The sequence below is a fragment of the Vulpes lagopus genome, chromosome 3, assembly GCF_018345385.1.
Source record: "Vulpes lagopus strain Blue_001 chromosome 3, ASM1834538v1, whole genome shotgun sequence".
Taxonomy (NCBI): domain Eukaryota; kingdom Metazoa; phylum Chordata; class Mammalia; order Carnivora; family Canidae; genus Vulpes; species Vulpes lagopus.
The window spans coordinates 117,043,237-117,063,964 of record NC_054826.1 but is presented as its reverse complement, the minus strand read 5'-3'; the positions used below and the strand labels follow the sequence as shown (position 1 = coordinate 117,063,964).

General features: G+C 41.1%; 1 protein-coding gene across 3 annotated transcripts; it reads right to left on the bottom strand.

The window, feature by feature from the left end:
• Positions 1–215: 215 nt before the first annotated feature.
• On the bottom strand, positions 216–19,141 carry CEP20 (centrosomal protein 20). 3 transcript variants are annotated; one of them, XM_041750530.1, is made up of 5 exons: positions 19,078–19,141; positions 14,724–14,921; positions 11,699–11,783; positions 6,894–7,030; positions 216–1,988 (listed from the first exon to the last, which is right to left on the bottom strand). In XM_041750530.1, exons 1-5 carry the CDS (start codon positions 19,103–19,105, stop codon positions 1,912–1,914), a joined length of 525 nt encoding a protein of 174 aa, XP_041606464.1. In that variant the 5' UTR covers positions 19,106–19,141; the 3' UTR covers positions 216–1,911. The 3 variants fall into 3 exon arrangements, with proteins under 3 accessions (XP_041606464.1, XP_041606466.1, XP_041606465.1); XM_041750532.1 differs by lacking the exon at positions 6,894–7,030; XM_041750531.1 differs by lacking the exon at positions 14,724–14,921 and having other exon boundaries at positions 19,078–19,132.
• Positions 19,142–20,728: the final 1,587 nt, after the last annotated feature.

The following is a 20,728-nucleotide window of genomic DNA, read 5'->3' as shown; positions in this document are numbered from 1 at the left end:
TCAGCCTCCTGGATGAAGAGTAACCATTGCAGGGTGACGTGGCTGATACTGAGTGCACACCCACCAGGAAAAGTTCCCCTCCCTCCACCTCTCTACACCCTCCAACAACGAGGCCACTAGAGATCCTGAAGGAAGGTCTGGGGAGCCACTTGTCCTGGTGTTCACCTCCTGATGACAGAAGAGTTATAGGTATAACACTCACTGCACAAAGGTGAGTTGCTTAATTGTTTTTTTTTTTTATTAAATAATACATTCAAAGTATAAAAGTTGCCTAGGTACAAACGAGTTACAGAGTAATGCATACAAGCACTGTGGACTACATGTGACAATTCTGGTTAGCTTCTATTGTGATGATTTTATATCAGTGATCAACATTATAAACTCCAGCATTTTTAAAAAATCTAATCCTGCATGGCTGTAATTCCTGAGGTAAATTTAGCGTCCACTGCCAACATGCTTGGATGAAAACCAAGTCCTCTGAGAAGAATTCAGATATTTATATTACCACATATAATACAATGGAATTCGTAATTGTTATCAGATACTACAGATTTAATTTAAAAAATGGAAATGAGCCCTTATAGTACACTTCTGCATCTATATATGTAATTCTAGCTCATCAATTGGGCCTCTCAAAAATCCTCTGACTTGTAAAGTATGGCTTAAGGGGATTTCTTTAATAATTTTCTTCATTCAAGTAAAAATTCCTGGTTAATCTGTAAGGACCAACCAACACCAAACATAAACTCAAAAGTTTCAATAATTTCCAAAGACAGCACAGAATCAACACCCTGAAGGGAATGCCAATTTTGCTATTGACAGCCCTTCTCACCTGTCCTGTGGAAAACATTCAAGTTCCGTCTGAATATACTTTATGACTTTTGCCAATCAAGGGCTATTATAATAGCTGTTGTTAGGGACATTAGTCTGTAGACTCCACGTTATAAAAATGTTGTAGTAAATATCAAATAGCATTTTAAAGATAGCACAGCAAGAACTCTTACCATTTTTCTATCCCAAGAATAAAAAATTGACATGTCATGAGATTTAGAGTCCAGATAGGTAGGGACTAGCTCTTTCATAGCTCATCTTGTAATTGCACAGCTGAGGGCCACATGGAGGCTAAACAAAGCCATCCTTTAAAAGGTGCTTTCTGGTATTTCTCCTAAAGCCTGTCTCTTCATGCTTATTCCACATTCTTTGTATAATAAAATAAACTCTTTGTTTTACTTACAGCAAAATTAAAAGAATTATTTCCCCCTCTACCTTTTAATTAAATCTTCCAGTAGGAGCCAAAATGGTCTAAGGAAAGAAAAAGTACATTGTTACCTAGTTTAGAAGTTCAAATTTAGATGGTAATTCACATATTCAAACCAAATTATAAATGGTTATCTGAAAAATCACTAATCGTAAACAACAACAAAAAAATCAAACTACATAGGAATTCATTTTTTCTGGCTTTAATGTTCTTTCAAATGCTTTTTAAAAACATAAATGAATTTTTCTACAAATCCATGTAATTCCAGCCTGAAGGAAATGTAATCAATATAATCTTGTTAAAGGGCACAGCATATGGCTATAAAGACCTGAATCTTGTTTTTTTGGAGAATATACAGGGTACTAAAAAGTCCTTCCAGTTCTCACAAATTTAAAAATCTTTAAAATTCTTTCTAAAGAAACAATGCATTTTCTTTTGAGTCAAATCCAACAAGCTAGATGACAGAGTTAGCTTTTACTCACAAATGTAGTAAAACAGGAGGGGGCTAAATGTTTTGCAGAAACCCGATTTTCTACAAATATTAGTGATATATTTTGGTAATGCTGGGAGAATAAATACATTACTTAATACACACAATTTTTTTTCTTTTAATACATACAATTTTAAGACCAAAGATGACCCGAATGGAAAGGTCATCTCTTCACTGCTTTAGAAACAAGAGGATCTTCCATATTAGTACTGTTCCCCTTCTCTTTTTGTAAGTGGTCATCTGAAATGAACAGAAATAAATGTCAGTACTTATTCCAAGTCAAAGAAGGCAGTGTGCAGACATATCTACATATATTTTCAGATGTTACATATTTAATATTGTATGAGTTCTTTAGGTGGCTTAGGACAATGAAATCAACTCACCATTTTTAAAACATTACTGAAGAAATCAGAAACGTTTAGTACTAAAGACTCACTCTCAAGTGTTTTCTCTTTAAGATTTTATTTATGTATTTAAGAAAGAGCAAGAAAGTGAGGGTACAAAGGGAGAGGGAGAAGCAGACTCTCTGCTGAGCGGGGAGCCCTACACAGGGCTCAATCCCAGGACCCTGGGAGCAGATTGAGCCACCCGAGCGCCCCTCTAAAATGTTTTTAAAGGAATAGAGAGCACCTTGGAGTAAACCCAAGTGTAAGGAGCAGTTATAAACTTCTCTCACATGATACGTATGGAATGGAATCCATGAGAAAGGACAGAGTGTTCAATTAGCATTTTGAGGGATGCCAAAGTTCTTCAACTAAAAAGAAAGGAGGAAAAAAAAAAAAACTCTATCTTCAAATAGAAATGCCTCTAGCAGCACCATCTTGTGGCAAAACAAAACAAACTAGCAGAGTTTACATTTTCCTAACCCAAATCAGAAAAGTATCCAAGAAACTATAGAAAATGTTCTTCAAGCGAAGACACAATAAAGGTCCCTGAGAGTTCGGAAGAGCCCAGAGCCCCTGTGACCACCCCCTGTGCTCTGACAATAGAAGGGGCCCTAGTCACTTTTGCTGAATTTCTTTTGTCATAGGGAGCAAGGGGTAGAGGGCAGAAGTACCCTGAATTAAAAGAACCTGAAGAGATTTACTAGCCAAATCCAACAAAAATGCGAGGCAAAGCTAAATTCTGAGAAATTGTGGAAACCTGACAATATTCCAAGGACACTTTTACAATGGAAAAACCCATTTTTTATGATTTTGATGACAGGAGAAAAAGAACACAAATTTAGACAGTTGTTAGAAACATCCAGCTTTAGCACCAAAAACATACTGGATTTTCTAATTCTAAAGACAATCTGCTTCTACATCCAGGCTGGCTGGGCCACAGCAGCTGATCGCCCTCATAAAGAATGGAGACTGTAGGTCTGGGTCACAGAGGACTATCCCCCTCATTTTTAGGCAGCTTTGTTGGACAGAACAAAATTAACAATACCCTGAGACCATAACCATTTTAAGTTTTCTAGAAAAGCAGTATTAAGAAGTATGTTATTCATGGACTTCATAGAAGTGCATTAAAGTTGCGCTGATAATGATTTTCTCTTTTACGAGATACCTGATCTTTTAATTATTGCAAGAACTACTTTGCCTCTAATATTTTAAGCTCTAACATCAGCAGCACTAATCAACTGGTTTCCATCCCAAAGGCACGTGTGCCTACATAAGCCCGGTTCATTTTTTTCAGCACTTCGATAAAAGAAGAGTTTTCCCATTGGCATGCTTTTCCCATTGGCATGCTTAGGTTCACAGAAAAGACGATTTCATTTTAGTGTTTTGTATTTCAGCTGGATGAGCTTCTGTAGAAATCAGGTTATTGTAATCTGAATAATTATTTTAAGATCTTTGTAACCTTTCAATGTTGTCAAATAAAACATGTTTCTATCAAACACTAAGCTAGAATTGAGAAAGTAAATGCTGAAGTGTGTTACTGGGACAAAATGCCATTTTTGGCTGGCAATTCTTCACAAATCATTGCACAAAGAGTTCATTGTTATCAAGAAAATTTCTGAAGGTCAAGAAAAATAATTACCAAAATCCCTATTCTTCTGTTAGTGCAGCAGTCCTCCTCACCTCTGAGCCTGGCATGGAGCTTTCCACCGAACACGCACCCACAGTTCTACTAACCTGAACTGGATTCTCTGATGTCTCTGAAGGCCCCAGAGCAACTAATGCACTCTCCTCCCTCACCCTTTGTCTCCCTTTTTCTTTCCCTCTCTCTCCCCCACACCAGCCCTCCCACCTCCGCAGTGTAAAGCTACCACTAGCTATTCTGTGACCCACATCTCAAAAGAATAGAACTGAGTTAAGAAATAAATACTCTGTTACTTGTAACTTTGTTATAAGTCATTAGCCATGAATGACATTGATTATAAAAAGCTTACAAGCCATGCAAGGACATGGATAGAGCTAGAGGGTATCATGCCAAGCAAAGTAACTCAGGGAAACACAAATACCAATGATGTCACTCACACGTGGAATTTAAGAAACAAATGAACAAAGGAAGAAAAAAGACAAATCAAAAAAACACTGAACTCTAGAGAACACACAGACGGTTCCCAGAGGGGAGGTGGGGGGTGGATGGTGTAAATAGGTGATGGGGGTTAAGGAGGGCACTTCTGGTGATAAGCACGCCAGTGGGGTGCTGAATTACTATATTGTACACCTGAAAACAAATAAAAATAAAGAGCTTACAAGCCAGAAAAGTGATTTCTCAAGATGTTATTTTTCCTTATAGGACTGAAAGAACCCAAGTCATGGGTTTGCCATGTTAACAAGTGTTCACATGTACAATATCCCCTGGTGGCAATTAAATAGAGACGCTGGTATTATCACTTATTCTTGGTGGGCATGTAAACTGGTAAAGCCTTTTTGGAGGGGAATGAGACAGTATCTACTACTTTTTTTTTTTTTTTTAAGATTTTAATTTATTTATTCATGAGACACACACAGAGGGAGAAGCAGGCTCCATGCAGGGAGCCCGATGTGGGACTCGATCCTGGGTCTCCAGGATCACAACCTGGGCCGAAGGCGGCGCTAAACCGCTGAGCCACCTGGGCTGCCCTCTACTACATTTTTTAATGGGCACAGGCTTTGAACCACCAATTGTACTTCTAGGGTGTCCACACCAGAGAAATACTTGTGTGGACGAAGAAGTAACTCTACACTGCAATATGGTAAAAGCGAACAATTAAGAACATAAAAGTACATCAGTAGAGGATGATTAGCAATACTATGCCGTAATACACCAAGTTAAGAATGAGGTCAAAGAAGCTCTACACACTTCGACAAGACGAGTGAAAACAAAGTGAATGGCAGGAGAACACAGAGAGCAGCAATATGTATAAATCTACATGCACCAAAATGAGTCTGGAAGGAGATCCCACCCTCTCAGCTGCTGACAGGGACCTTCCATGGGAGGGACAGACTAGGGAGTTAGGGACAGACAGGAGGGAAGAGAGTCAAGGGAATTCTACACTGTATGATGTGAATGTTTAGAGATTGACTCATGCACTTGTGTGTTTTGTTTTGTTTTTTAAGTACTCGTCAAATAGTAGGCACCAAGCCCTGAAAAGGGAACTAGGAAAACTTCTTTACATTCTTTAATGGGAAAAGTGTACAGGAATAGCACTTGGAGGTGCTGATTCGGTTAAAAATGATCAGCTGCAAGCTTCAGAGGAGTTACAACCTCTCAGTCCTGGTTTTCTCAACTGCCAGGTAAGGAGGCAGGAATGATTTCTTTTTCAATGCTCCATCAGCTCAGCATTCTAAGATACAGAAATGAACAGCTCCTAGTGAAATCAGAAATAACCTCCAAAGGTGGTCACCTTGCTTCACAAATACTTCATTTTCAGATCTTAGGAGACACAGCAAATATTTAACGTGATCAATACTGCTCACAGCAGTTTATGAAAACTAACAGAGGTGGGATGCCTGGGGGGCTCAGTGGCTCAGCATCTGCCTTCAGCTCAGGGTCCTGGGATCAAGTCCCATGTCGGGCTCCCTGGGGAGAGTCTGCTTCTCCCTTTGCCTGTGTCTCTGCCTCTCTCTGTGTGTCTCTCATGAATAAATAAATAAAATCTTTAAAAAACTACGAGAGGCAATTTGTATTCTAGATGTTTCCTGTAAGTTTATTTCAACGTTCTTTAAGATTTAGATTTGCTCTGCTAATCTGATGCCTGAGCCCCAGCTCTGACTGTCCTTCTGAGAAAGAGATCAAATCTACCAAGGTTGGGAAGGAGCTATAAACCATTCAGTTCAGATGATCAAACTGAGATCCTATTGCTGATGTGATCAAAACAAATGAAAGCTCATTAAAGAGTAAACATTCTGGGGATCCCTGGGTGGCGCAGCGGTTTGGCGCCTGCCTTTGGCCCAGGGCGCGATCCTGGAGACCCGGGATCGAATCCCACATCGGGCTCCTGGTGCATGGAGCCTGCTTCTCCCTCCGCCTGTGTCTCTGCCTCTCTCTCTCTCTCTGTGACTATCATAAATAAATAAAAAATTAAAAAAAAAAAAAAAAGAGTAAACATTCTGAAAACAGGGGCTATGCTCCTAGGAATTTAGTTGTAGGTAACTGTCAGTCTTTCACAAACAGTCCCCCAAGAATGCAAAGGATATAGACACCTGTGACTTCTCTATCTGTACTCAGTAATCTTGCCTTTCTTCAGTCTTGAAGGGGGAAAAAGTGATGACTTGATAAAAGGCTATTTCTTCAGTATGCTAATGATCTAAGCTGCTCCAAAAGAGTACAAATCTCTGTGAAAATCAGGTTTTTCCATATTTTGGCATAGAAAGAGTGCCTAAGAATTTTGTCCACTCTCCCATCCCAAGATTCTCCTTCCAAAAAGCATTTTGTTTCTTGAAGAATAAGTAACACAGACTCAAACTTTATTAGATGGAAGTAGAATTAAACTATAACTCAAAAGCTCAGGAAAAACTATTCCTGAGAGAAAGATATTTAAGAAGAAAACAATACTTGGGGCACCTGGCTGGCTCAGTCAGTGAAGCGTGTGACTCCTGATCTTGGGGTTGTGGGGTCCAAGCCCCATGTTGGGTATGTGCATTACTTAAAAATCTTAAAATTTTTTTTAAACAAAAGAAGAACAAATGCTTGCTGACAGCTAAATGATGAATCTCAGGAAATTCATACCCCTTTGCTTTCTTCTGCTAGGCTGTCCACCGAGATTTGGGTTTGGAGGCTGAAGTGAAGACCCTCTCAGGAATGGATTTTGGAGGTCATCCTTCGTTCTGTGTAAAAAATGAGCTAAAATTCCATATAAAAGAGGTCTGTAGCAGGAAGAAAACCAAAATCAATTAAAATTGCAGATACAGGAAAAGCTTAAAACCTCTATTCTTTAAGGCTTCCTCTGCCACCAAAATGGCCACGTAATTTTCAAGACTTAAAAGAAAGAAGATGCACGGTTACTATCCAAATCGCAAACTATTTGAGCTTTTTATTTTTCTTTCTTATTTTTTTTAATTTTTATTTATTTATGATAGTCACACAGAGAGAGAGAGTGAGAGGCAGAGACACAGGCTGAGAGAGAAGCAAGCTCCATGCACTGGGAGCCCGACGTGGGATTCGATCCTGGGTCTCCAGGATCGTGCCCTGGGCCAAAAGCAGGTGCCAAACAGCTGTACCACCCAGGGATCCCTATTTGAGCTTTTTAAAATATAAGAGTACCATTTAACTTGAAAGACAATTTAAAAACCCAGAGAACCCATGTTAACTATGTAAACATCACCCAAACTGAAACACAGTGTCATCAATACACAGGAATTCTGCTTTTCGACTTTCAAAGTCCAGTGGAAGATTTTCCAGTGCCTAGCACTGTCTGATAGATACACAACAAGTATTCAGTAAACACTAAGTAGAGGAATAGATCCTTGCCTAAAGATCACATGTGGGCAAAGCCAGACTGTCTAGGTTAAAATCCTGGATTCACCACTTGACCTCAGCAAGATTCTTCATGTCCCCAGCCTTCTCCATGTTTCTTCCTCTATAAATGAGAATAAGTGTAGCCCTTACCTTCAAGGGTTGTTGTGGACCAAATGAGCCAATAAATATCAAGTGTTTAGAACTGTGCCTGGCACATATTAAATGGTATATGAATGTTAGCTATTCAGCAGTTGGGTTAGAATTGATATTTAACAAGCTATTTTTTGGGAGGCAGGGCCCATTTAAAAAGCTACTTTTACAGTTTACAAAATACTCTAACCTCTCTCCATTTTATCTTCACTTTGTGGATAAATGAGAATACCACAGCTCAGGGAAGATTTAGAGATTCCTTAGTAAGTAAACAAACTTTCTACTTGAACCCCAAGTCCTATATTCTTCTCACGACAATATGCTGCTGGTGATTTCTATTAGTCCCCCTGCAGAAAGGGAAGCTACCTGATGACAATGAAGACAGGTACTACAGAAATGTTTTCGTTTCTAATCTCATCACTGAAAATACAATTTCACTGATTTTTTTTTGAGGTATTTATTAGTTGACGTGATAGATTAAAGTAGGACATGCCTTTCTCTTCACACAGTGGAGCCTAACTGCCCTCCCCTGGAGTGTGGGCTCAAGTCACTTCTATGAACCAAATAAGGTATTCTAGTGACAGCGCTGTGCAGCTTCCAAGACTAGGTCATAAAGCACTGTGCACCGTGGTCTCCTCCATGCCTTCTCTCTGGGGAAGTATGTGCCATGTCATGAGGACGCTCAAGCTGTCCCAGGGAAAGGTACACGTGGAAGGAATGGTCTTGTGGGAGCGAGCCACACAGAAGGGGATCCTGCAGCCCTAGCCAGGCCTTCAGACCAGGGCCTCCCTGGCTACATTGTAACTGGAATCTCCAGAGAAATGCTGAGCATCAGAAGCGCCCTGAGATTCCTGACCTACTACAGATAATAAAGGATTGTTTCAAGCTACCAAATTCTGGGGCACTCAGTTAGGCAGCAATAACTGCTTGCATGCCAACTTCTCCAGATCATGAGGAAAGCAGGAAAGTAGGTTTCTCTATTTAAGATGCCCAACTCTTATATGAAAGGAATATATCTTACGTTGTAACTCTCATAACCAGGAATATAAGATCTGTCTTTTCATTTAATTTTAAACCCATGTTTCCAAATGAGCTAACAGGTTCAAGAAGATTTTTAAGTTTCAACAATTTTGTTCTTAAATTAACATCAATGAAGTTTTAAGATTTAAAAATTTTAAGACTCAGATACTTTTTAATGTTATTAGAAAATACATAGCTTGCATGTTTAATCCATGAATTCATGGATATTAAGATTTTTTTTTAAATAAAAGTTCAGGGATCCCTGGGTGGCGCAGCAGTTTGGCGCCTGCCTTTGGCCCAGGGCGCAATCCTGGAGACCAAGGATCGAATCCCACGTCGAACTCCCGGTGCATGGAGCCTGCTTCTCCCTCTGCCTGTGTCTCTGCCTCTGCCTCTCTCTCTCTCTCTCTCTTTCTCTCTGTGACTATCATAAATAAATAAAAATAAAAATTACAAAAATAAAATAAAATAAAAGTTCAAAAAAAGATTTTTTTTTAAGTTTGGCTTTATAATTACCTTATTTGCAATGCTGAAACACAAAAACTCTGAAAACTAGTTTTCTTCATAAATTTGGCACAAACTGTTGGTAGCATGGCTTGACCTAACCAGGGCTATTATATATTTTTATTGTACTTTGTGTGAAAATTCTTAAGCTTCCCTGAAAAACTATCAGTATATTTATGGAGTCACTGTATGTTCACACCGGCACATACACCTAGTATTTGGTATACTTGCCATATTACTTTTTTTCTCCCAGCTTTACTGAGGTATAACTGAGAAATAAAATTGTAAGGTATTTAAAGTGTACCACACGATGATCTGATATACTACACACACACTGTGAAGGAATTCCTCTCACTGAGTTAACATACCCATCACCTCACCCATTTACTTTTGTGTGTGCTACTTTCATGGATGAAAAAACATTTAAGTTCTACTCTCTTAGCAAATTTCAACTATACAATCCATGTTACTTTCCAAAATCTGAAAAGTTTACAATGGAGGGGTTTTGTTTTGTTTTGAATATAGACTCCACACCCAGCATGGAGCCCAGTGGGGGCTTTGTATTCAAGACCTGAACTGAGATTAAGAGTCGGACGCTTAGCCGACTGAACCACTCAGGCAGCCCTACAGCAGAAATGTTTTTTTTGTTTTTTTTTTTTTTCAGCAGAAATGTTTTAAACAGAGCAGTAACTGCCTTTCAGAAAGCAAACTGTTGGCAGTATGAAGGTAAGTTGGAAAGAAAGTGCCTAGAGACAGACAAAGCAGACAGATGGCTTCTAAACAGTGCAGGGCAGTGGGAAGGGACAGGGAACACTGTGGAGTGACGGAACCACAAGGTGACTGGTAGAGAGAGGGGAAGGAGCCACAGATGGAAGTAGACTCCGAGTTTAAGACCCTAATGGCTAGATAAGGAACACACATGGTGGGTTTAAGGAGGTGAAAATAACACATTTAGATTTTGGACACACTGAGTTTGAGATGCCAGCAGAAACGTGGGCCCACACTTCAGGGTGTCTGTTGGGTATAAAGACACCAGGCAGCCTGGGTGGGTCAGCGGTTTAGCACCGCCTTCAGCTCGGGGCGTGATCCTGAAGACCTGGGATCGAGTCCCACATCCGGCTCCCTGTATGGAGCCTGCTTCTCCCTCTGCCTGTGTCTCTGCCTCTCTCTCTCTCTCTCTCATGAATAAATCTCAAAAAAAAAAAAAAAAATAGAGTCACCAACATAGAGGCATCATTAAAGACTCAGGCATACTTGGAAAAGTGGGCAAGGGGACAAGAGGACAAAATCTGGAGACTGCTCACGATCTAAGGGAACCCTAAACGAGCCAAAGAAGAAACTGAGAACACTATTAGGGAAGGGAAAATCTAGACAGTAAAGGGTCAAAAAAGACAAGTGACAAAAAGTATCTTAAGAGGCAACAGTCACTATTACAAAACGCTACAGAAACTCAAGCAAAATTGAGTTTCTTAAACTGGAAATACAGATGTATACCCCACCCTGGTGCCAGGGACTTAGGACAAAGCACAGGATAAAGGGGGCATATGATTCTGGATTATTAACGGTACAAAGATTTGTGGGAGATTTCAATCTAATTGGTATGTCATTTACAGCATTTGTAAGGTAAAACAGATAATTATACCATGAAGCAGAAAGAAAAAAATTCAAGAAATTTTCAGAAAGAGAAAACATAAGACTTCAAAGAAAATTCTTGCCAGGGAAGGGCTGTTTTGAGCTATGTCCCCTGGCCTCCTAGGTACAACTGTATTTTTTTTTTTTTTTGTGCCATTCAAGGATCCTCTGGAAAAAGTTTGAGCGACCTTGAGGGACAAAAAGAACTAAGAAACTACCTGAAAGTAGTCGCCCTTCTTTTCAAGAGCACAGTTTCAGTATAAATGGTGAGGGAAGAATTTTTGATATGCACAGAAGGCAAAAGAGGGGAGAGAAACAAAATGAAAGCAGATGGCTGGTTATCACTAAGTTCAGTGGTAAAAACGATTTGACCGATATTTTTTTAGATCTGAGTATATTCCTAGGTTGAAATGGAGGAAATAATCAGAAGAGTTTAAATAATCAGAAGAGTCTGACATGAGAAAAAAAACAACTGATAGAGCAAAGCCTGAGGAGACAAAAAAGGATGCATCAAGAAGCCAAGAAGAGTGACCCTTACTTAGCAAGACAGAGGTTCGGTCCTCTGGAACTATGGGAATTTTAGCTCAAGAGCAGATGCCTTGTCTTATTTGGATTTGGTGCAGTGTTAGACACACACTTGAACCAAATAAATTCCTGCTCAATTAAAATGAAATAAAGCCACTAATACATGATTAGGACTACAAAACAGTAATAACTAAAAACTTATTTTTAAGTTTTTATTTTAAAAAATTTTATTTAAAAAAACTTACATTGTATCATCCTTTGATTCTTCAAATGCATTTAGTTCACGGATAAGAAATGGTCTGTCCAATGGAACTACAGGTTGACCAGATTCTGGAAGAAAAATTTTAAGTCTTTATTCTTCTAAAAAGCACATATGATTTTGATAAGAACCACTTACCAGGTATACAGACTTTTCAGATTTTGGGAGGGTGATAATGGCAGATTCCTAGGCAGATCTATGTGATTTTATGATTTTCAAAGTATCATTTTGTTATACATATAACTATTTTTTTTTAAATATTTTATTTATTTACTCATGAGAGATACAGAGAGAGAGAGGCAGAGACACAGGCAGAGGGAGAAGCAGGCTCCATGCAGGGAGCCTGACGTGGGACTTGATTCCGAGTCCCCAGGACCATGCCCTGGGCCGAAGATGGCGCTAAACCACTGAGCCACCCGAGCTCCCCGTTATATATATAACTTAACAGAATTTAACATAAATTCATTTTTTAAATCCCCCAATTTTTTGTTGGGAACATACTGCTTCTGCATAATGGACTTCAGAAGGCTTTTTTTTTTGAGAAGCCCACAAATTAAATACAAGACAGGAACAATATTTATTTGGTAGCAATAATTCTAAAAGTAAAATTAACCCAAATATGAAGTGCTGGCAGGGATACAAGGCAACTGGATACTCTCATACTTTGCTTTGCTAGTAGCAGAGCAAAATGGTACAGCCACTTTGGAAAACAGCTGAGCCGTTTCTTATAAAGGTGAGCATGTTCTTAACCACAAACAACTGCAATCCCACTCTTACCTCCTTACTCAAGAGAAATGAAAGCTTACCTTCACACAAAAACCTGTGTGTGAACTTTAAGGGCAGCTGATTGATAATTGCCAAAAACTACAAACAACTGACCATCAACTGATAATAGATAAATTGGCACAGCCATACAAAGGAATGCTATTCAGGGGGAAAAAACCAACACAGCTAAATCTCAAATGCATTATACTAAGTGAAAGGAAGCGGACTCAAAAGGCTACAACCTGAATGGGCTCATTTACAGGACATTCTGGAAAAGGCAAATATTAGGAACAGAAAACAACAGATCAGTGGTTGCTAGGGGTTAGTAGCTAAAGAAGTTAACTGCAACAGGGCAGAGAGGATGTTTTGAGGTGATAAAAATATTCTATATTGTGATTTTAACTGAGGTGGTAGTTACACAACTGTATGCATTTGGTAAAATCCATAGAACTGTATACTAAAAAAGGTATACTGCATTATTAATTACACCTCAGTTTTTTAAAAAAGCCAAGATACCTAACATGAAACTTGACTATTGTGACTACTTTTTATTCTAGGGAAGCCCAGGTCCAAGACCTAATTCATTATATTTTCATAATGTTCTTCTTTTCTGAGTATTAATAGTATTATACACCCATCTCTAACTAAGGAAAGTGGGGGCTAATACGAAGATTCTTAGACCACTAAAAATCACCGGTCTTGGGCAGCCTGGGTGGCTCAGTGGTTTAGCGCTGCCTTCAGCCCAGGTTGTGATCCTGGAGTCCCCGTGATTGAGTCCCACGTTGAGCTCCCTGCATGGAGCCTGCTTCTCCCTCTGCCTGTGTCTCTGCCTCTCTCTCTCTCTCTCTCTCTGCGTCTCTCATGAATAAATAAATAAATAAATAAATAAATAAATAAATAAATAAATAAATAAAATATTAAAAAAAAATCACCAGTCTTTACTCAGTTAAGGTATATGCTTAACATTAAATAAAAGATCTAGAATATTAATTAAAAAATCTATTAAATGGAAAAGTTCCAACACCACAAAGAATTTATTCTCTCTTCCAAAATCGAATTCATGGTTTCTTTTCATTGATGAGGCAAGAGATAGTCTTAAAACACAGATTAATAAAAATTAAAGTCATCGTTCCAGTCCCGTGTCTCCCTCCAGGGCAGATGAAAATCTAACTTCACTACTATGCATTCCCTCCAGTTCTTTCTTTCTTCAGAAATAAAATAAGGGTATTTTAACTGAAATAAAATGAGAAATAGAATGAGATAAGTGTATTTTAACTTTTTTAACTCCCCAACACCATTTCTCTCCCTCCTATCACTGTAGTGAGTTGGTGTTTACCTTCCTGATCCTTTTTAATTAGGTCCCACACTGAGTGCAGAGCCCAACTCGGGGCTCAAACCCACAGCCCTGAGATCAAAAGCTGAGCTGAGACCAAGAGTTGGATGCTCAACTGACTGAGCCAGACAGGCACCCCAGTTCACAACTGTTTTAAAATACCATGCTTTTACACACATTTCTATATATCCCTAACCTACAATATTAGCAATATTTTGAAGTTTTATCTCCAACCTCTCATATTTTTAATAAAGAATATACACATCAAAACTATGTGTATTCTTAATTTTAAAGTAGCCTCCATGCCCAGCATTGAACTCATAACCATAAGATCAAGACCTGAGCTGAGATCAAGAGTTAGATGCTTAACCAACCGATCACCCAAAACTGTGTATTTTTAAAGCATCTACATAGAAAAAGCTGGCAGCACACAAGATAAAGTGTAAATCACTTTTAATTTTCAGAATCAGGAATACAAATGATTTTTCAAAGTACACATGAGTTTAAGTGTTTAGGTATTTATTTTCCCTTACAAGACAATAAGCCCCATGAGAATGTATTCAAGTTATGGAAAGAGCTCAGGAGATTTTTATGTCCCAGTCACTTGAACAATACTGTATGGTAATGGAATTAGATTTTCAGCCTAGCGGCCTAAGTGGCTCAGTGGTTGAACTGAGGGGGTCTGCCTTCGGCTCAGGGGGTGATTCCAGAGTCCCAGGATCAAGTCTGACATCGGGCTCCCTGTATGGATCCTGCTTCTCCCTCTGCCTGTGTCTCTGTATGTCTCTCATGATTAAATAAAATCTTAAAAAAAAAAAAGAAAAAAAAAAGATTTTCAGCCTAAATATTTCCTGAGAATTAAGGAAAGGAAAAAGCAGATTTTTGTTTCAGGCAAGTAATAATAACCTCTTACCTGATATGAGGACAGATGCTGTATACTTATATTTGTTGAATTCAAGATATTCCCGAATTAGTTCATTAATTATAAGGTTTTCATGAGACAATGGTGGTCGGGGTTCACTTTCATCATCTAGGGCACTGAATACTTCAGCTCGGATCCTTGCTTTTAAATGCCCCAATACTCCCCTTTTCTCCAAGGTGTCCTTTAAAACTGTTAAATATAAAACATTAATGCAGAATAAATTTGGTCATTCTTAGGTATACTTTGAAGAAAAATGTTTAAAAGGTAAATGGCCTAATAGCCATTGTTTTGATCTAAACAATATGCTGAATGGAAGTTATCCAATTTTATCCTGTTTGTAATAAAAAATAAAGTTCCCAAGGTGCAATGATTTGCTATTTCAATATATTTAATCAAATTCAAGTTTATTTTTCTAAAATCATCACTGTAGGAAGCTATGGTCTGGTACACATCTTCAGTGAGGAACAAGAAGGGAGCACAGAATTGTACTTAGCTTACCGGGGCCTGAAATTTACACTGTCTCCTATATTTTCAGGAGTGTTAATCACTGTAGACAGGTTCTGTGTCAATAAAAACCTCTGGTCTAGAAAGATGATTAAAGACATCAAGTGCATCCCATAAGGAATTTGTTGTCTTTTGATAAAAACCTTTGATATCCAGAATCCTTGGGGGATGGCCTATTCTGAACAAAAAGGTGTTTATTTGGGTTTTGTTTGCTTTTTAAAGACACTTATGAGTTAACTTCCAAAAAAGTTAACTTTTTTCACACTGTCCCTAATGGCTAAATAATAAACCTAGACAATCAATACGTCTCATGCACAGTGATTAGAACATAGTAAAAGCTCAATAAATGCTACCTGGGAGCATAATACTTTGCTGTATATTATTGGTGTAATAAACATATTTTACTACTGTACTGCACTCTGCCAAAGGCACCAAAATAAAGAAAAATTCATAAATAAGGCCCAAGGAGCTTATCCACATAGGCATAAACATAAAACCCCCATAAGCTTTAATACATAACAAAAACCTGGGCCATATGATTACAGAGACACGGTGTAGACTAAACTTTAACCTTTCTTGCCCCTTGTTTTTAAATCATCCCCTCAACCTTTTGGGCAGGTATGCAAGTACAGTTATCACCCAATCAGACATTGTAACAGGCCCATAAAAGGAAGGTCCAGCCTTATCATATTCTTGGGATCATAACCAAATGTGCTTCTTTAACTCCATCTTTGGAAATTAGATGGAAGAGATTTTCTTCTGCTGGCCAGGATCCTGTCCCAATTACTCTGAATTTTTTTTAAAGATTTATTTATTTATTTATTTATTTATTTATTTATTTATTTATTTATTTATTTATTCATGATAGACATGGAAAGAGAGAGAGAGGCAGAGACACAGGCAGAGGAAGAAGCAGGCTCCATGCCGGGAGCCCAACACAGGACTCGATCCGGGGACTCCAGGATCATGCCCTGGGCCAAACTCAGGTGCTAAACCGCTGAGCCACCCAGAGATCCCCCAATTACTCTGAATTTGCACACAACACAACCTCAAACTCAGCAGAGAAATGAGAATTAATGAAGCTGGAATTAGGAAGCCTATCCTGTGTCATCACCAGCTTATGCCTCAGCTGCCCTCTGCAACATACGGAGTCCTACATCTCAGAGGCAGAACCAAGTGAGGTGGAAAATGTGAAAATGTTTAAAAAGGTAAAAGCCCAGGGGCACTCGGGTGGCTCAGTTGGTTAAGGACCAGACTCTTGATTTCAGCTCAGGTTATGATCTCAGGGTCCTGCGATGCAGCCTTGCATTAGGCTCTACAGTGGGGATGGAGCCTACTCAAGATTCTCTTTCTCCTTCTCCCTCTGCTCCTTCCTACTTGCCCCTCTTTAAGGAAAAAGAAAAAGGTAAAAGCTCATACAATGTAAAATGATTGAGTGGGAAATAGATTTTCAAGAAGTTTCTCTGGGGGCAGCCACGGTGGTTCAGCGTTTTAGCGCCACCTTTGGCCCGGGGTATGATCCTGGGGATCCGGGATTGAGTCCCACATCAGGCTCCTGCATGGAGCCTGCTTCTCCCTTTGCCTGTGTCTCTGCCTCACTCTGTCTCTCATAAATAAATAAATAAATAAATAAATAAATAAATACATACTTTTAAAAAAAAGTTTCTCTGGAACACACAGCATATTCTGAAGTGGGAAATACAGAAGAAAAAAACATAAAAGGATACATGTAGGGATACATCTGCATAGGACACTCCTAATCTCCTATTACATTTTCTTTTCAGGTTGCATACCATTTTGCCCTTTCTCTAACTATGCTTAAAACTCTGTACCCTAAAAAAAAAAAAAAAAAAACCTCTGTACCCTAGCAACAACTTCAAAAAGATGCCTGGGTGGCTCGGTGGTTGAGCCTTTTCTGCCTTTGGCTCAGATCCTGATCCCAGGGTTCTAGGATGGAGTTCTGCATCAGGCTCCCCGCAGGGAGCCTGCTTCTCCCTCTGCCTCCCTCTGTGTCTAATGAATAAATAAATGCAATCTTAAAAAAAAAAAAAAAAAGAGGTTCTTAACCTGGCCTGATATCCCAAAGCATCTTTAAATCCTCTGATTTACAGTGAAGGTGACAAAACATGCGAGACACCTAACTCTGGGAAATGAACAAGGGATGGTGGAAGGGGAGGTGGGCAGGGGGGAGTTGGGGTGACTGGGTGATGGGCACTGAGTGGGGCACTTGGTGGGATGAGCACTGGGTGTTATGCTATATGTTGGCAAATTGAACACCAATAAAAAAGAAAAAAAAACAAAGAAAAAAAATCCTCTGATTTACACATGTTATGGATTTCGTGCAGAGAGGGTGCTCGGATTCACTTAAAAGACTGTTCCTTGTGGATAAAGGCATGCCTTTTTTTATGACCATTCATGAGCCCAATGCCCCAAATACACATTTGTATCAATGCTTACTGAACTCTACCCTCAAAAGAGATTCAACCCCTCCTCACTAGGTATTTAAGAATGACCTTTTTAGGGGCACCTGGGTGGCCCAGTGGTTGAGCATCTGCTGCCTTGGGCCCAGGGTGTGATCCTGGAGACCTGGGATCGAGTCCCCCATGGGGGCTCCTTGCAGGGAGCCTGCTTCTCCCTCTGCCTGTGTCTCTGCCTCTTATGAATGAATGAACGAATGAATGAATAAATAAAATCTTTTCTAAAAAAAATGACTCATTTAAGAGCTCAAGGTCCCTGAAAACCGGAACTAGTGTTATTAATCAGGTAGCAGTATGACCCTGGGATGAAGACTTGGAGCTCGGGGAGGTGGGGAGAGCTGGGGGAGCAAACCCAGGTTCTCACGCACTGCCTCGCACTGCCTCTTTCTAGCTCGGTTACTTGGCGCGAGCTATTGCAACTCCCTGCACCTCCATTTCTCACAACCTACACAGGCCTAGGGTGTCACACAGACTCCACTGGGTAACACAGGCGGGCTGGGCAGGGCCTCACGGAAGGCTCGGTCGCTTCTCGCCTCCGACTACTGTTCGCCGCTTGGACACCTTCGTTAAAACCAACGGTGCGGGGGATCCCCGGGTGGCGCAGCGGTTTAGCGCCTGCCTTTGACCCAGGGCGCGATCCTGGAGTCCCCAGATCGAGTCCCACGTCGGGCTCCTGGCGTGGAGCCTGCTTCTCCCTCTGCCTGTGTCTCTGCCTCTCTCTGTGTCTCTCTCTCTATCACAAATAAACCTTAAAAAACAATTTAAAAACCAACGGTGCGCAAACACCACCCCGCTCGATGACTCGCACCTTTGCGGAACTCTTGCTGGGGGGGGAACAAAAAAACAAAAACCACAGGAGCGTGGCCAGGGCAGGCCAGACCACTCTCCTACCTGCAGGCCTTCCCGACGGGGACCGGGACCCAACCAGCAGGTTGCGGCAAGGCTGGTGAGACAGGTAAGCTAATGGTTCGGGGTCGCGCCGACGAAAGGGGCAGTCCAGAGCCTCAGCCCGACAGGGCTCCGACAAAAGCGCCGGAGGCCCACCGAGGGCTGCAGACCTCTCGGGAACCTGCGAGTCGCGCAGCATCTCCTCGGCTCGACGGCGCACCTGGGACCCGCCCAGCTGGTCCCGAGCAACCGCTTCTCTCCCCCAGGACCCCTCCCTCCCCCCCCCCCCCCCCCCCCCCCCCGTCCCCGGCGCAGCGGCCGCCACGCCAGCCAGACGCCTTGCGGGCCCTGACGCCGCGCAGCGACCCCCGGAAAGGCTAAAACTCTGTGTTCCGCGCGCTCTCCTTCCAGCCCATCCTCTTCACGGGAGGAAGACCAGGCGCCGTTCACCCGGCACACCGCCCACTCGAACTCACCAGCCTTCAGCTCCGCGACAGTCGCCATCTTTCAACCGGCCGTCACGGGCGCGCGTCGGCTGTGCGCACGCGCAGCGCCGGTCTACAGCCAATAGGCGCGCCCCTCTCGCGCTGCTCAGTCCCGCCCCTTTCAGTTTTCGCCCTCCCGGATTGGTTGGGTGGTGACGGTCCGGAGGGATCCTACCAATCAGCGAGCTCTCTAGGTGCTGAGGGAGGAGGTGGGAGGAGCCGGCCCGGAGACCAGTTAGAGACCTCACCTGCAGATGCTGCCGGCTCTTTAGTGCTGCACTGTGGTTGATCAGTGCTTCCTTCAAACCTGGAAGATTTGTTAAAACAGATCACGGGGCCCCACCGCTGGGGTTTTTGATGTAGTCAAGCCAGGGTGAGATCTGAGAACTGCATTCTATTCTATTCTATTCTATTCTATTCTATTCTATTCTATTCTATTCTATTCATTATTTTATTTTAGAGAGACACAGTGAGAGAGAGAGAGAGAGAGAGAGGCAGAGACATAGGCAGAGGGAGAAGCAGGCTCCCTGCAGCGAGCCTGATGCAAGACTTGATCCTAGGAACCCAGGATCACACCTAGGAATCATGGGGCCCCACTGCTGCGGTTTCTGATGTAGTCAATCCAGGGTGAGATCTGAGAACTGCATTCTGTTCTATTCTAATTATTTTATTTTAGAGAGAGACACACACACACACACAGAGAGAGAGAGAGAGAGAGGCAGAGACATAGGCAGAGGGAGAAGCAGGCTCCCTGCAGCGAGCCTGATGCAGGACTTGATCCCAGGAACCCAGGATCACACCTAGGAATCACGACTTGAGCCAAAGGCAGAAGTTCAACCACTGAGCCACCCAGGCGCCCTCCAAGAACTGCATTTCTAACAAGTTCTCTGGTGATGCTGGTGCTGCTGGTCTCACTGTGTTAAGGACTTAACTGTGAGCCTGACACTGTGCTAAATGCTTTATATATATTGGCTCAGTGATTTCTTTACTGTAACTCCCATTTTACAGGGAGGAAACGGAGTCTTGGATGACCGATAAGGCTTAAATCAAGATCATGAGCAAATGGTGGAGGTGAGATTTGCATCCAGGCGTCTTGCTGTTCAAAGCCTGTTCTCTTCCCCTGGCACTTAATTATGGGTAGTGCACCTAAGGAGTCCAAAAGCTATTTGTGAATAATTGAGGAACGAATAAACTCTACCATCCCAAATACATGAAGAAGAAAAAACATGGGAATAATGGGGATAATTTACCCAAAACTGAGTGTGAGACTCTGTGCTTCCAGTTAGGAATCCAGTTATGTGATTCCTTCCATTGCCAGGAAGGTCTATGCCCGTGACCTAGATCCCAGAACAGTGCCCTTTAAATTGCTAGTCTTAACCCATAGTAGGTTCTGAAATCTATTTATCAGTGGCTCCCAATGAACATATTTTCAATGAGATGGGATGGAACAAATAGAAAACAAAGAAGTACTTTTTTTTTTTTAATTTCTGTTTTGGGTAAGAATGTTGTGACCTGGCTTTTGGTGTATTTCTTAAAGTAGATAGACACACACACACACACACACACGCAAACACACACACACACACAAAACATTTGAAGGCTGTTGTAACCTAGAGGAGTCCATTCCCATTCCAAAGGAGAT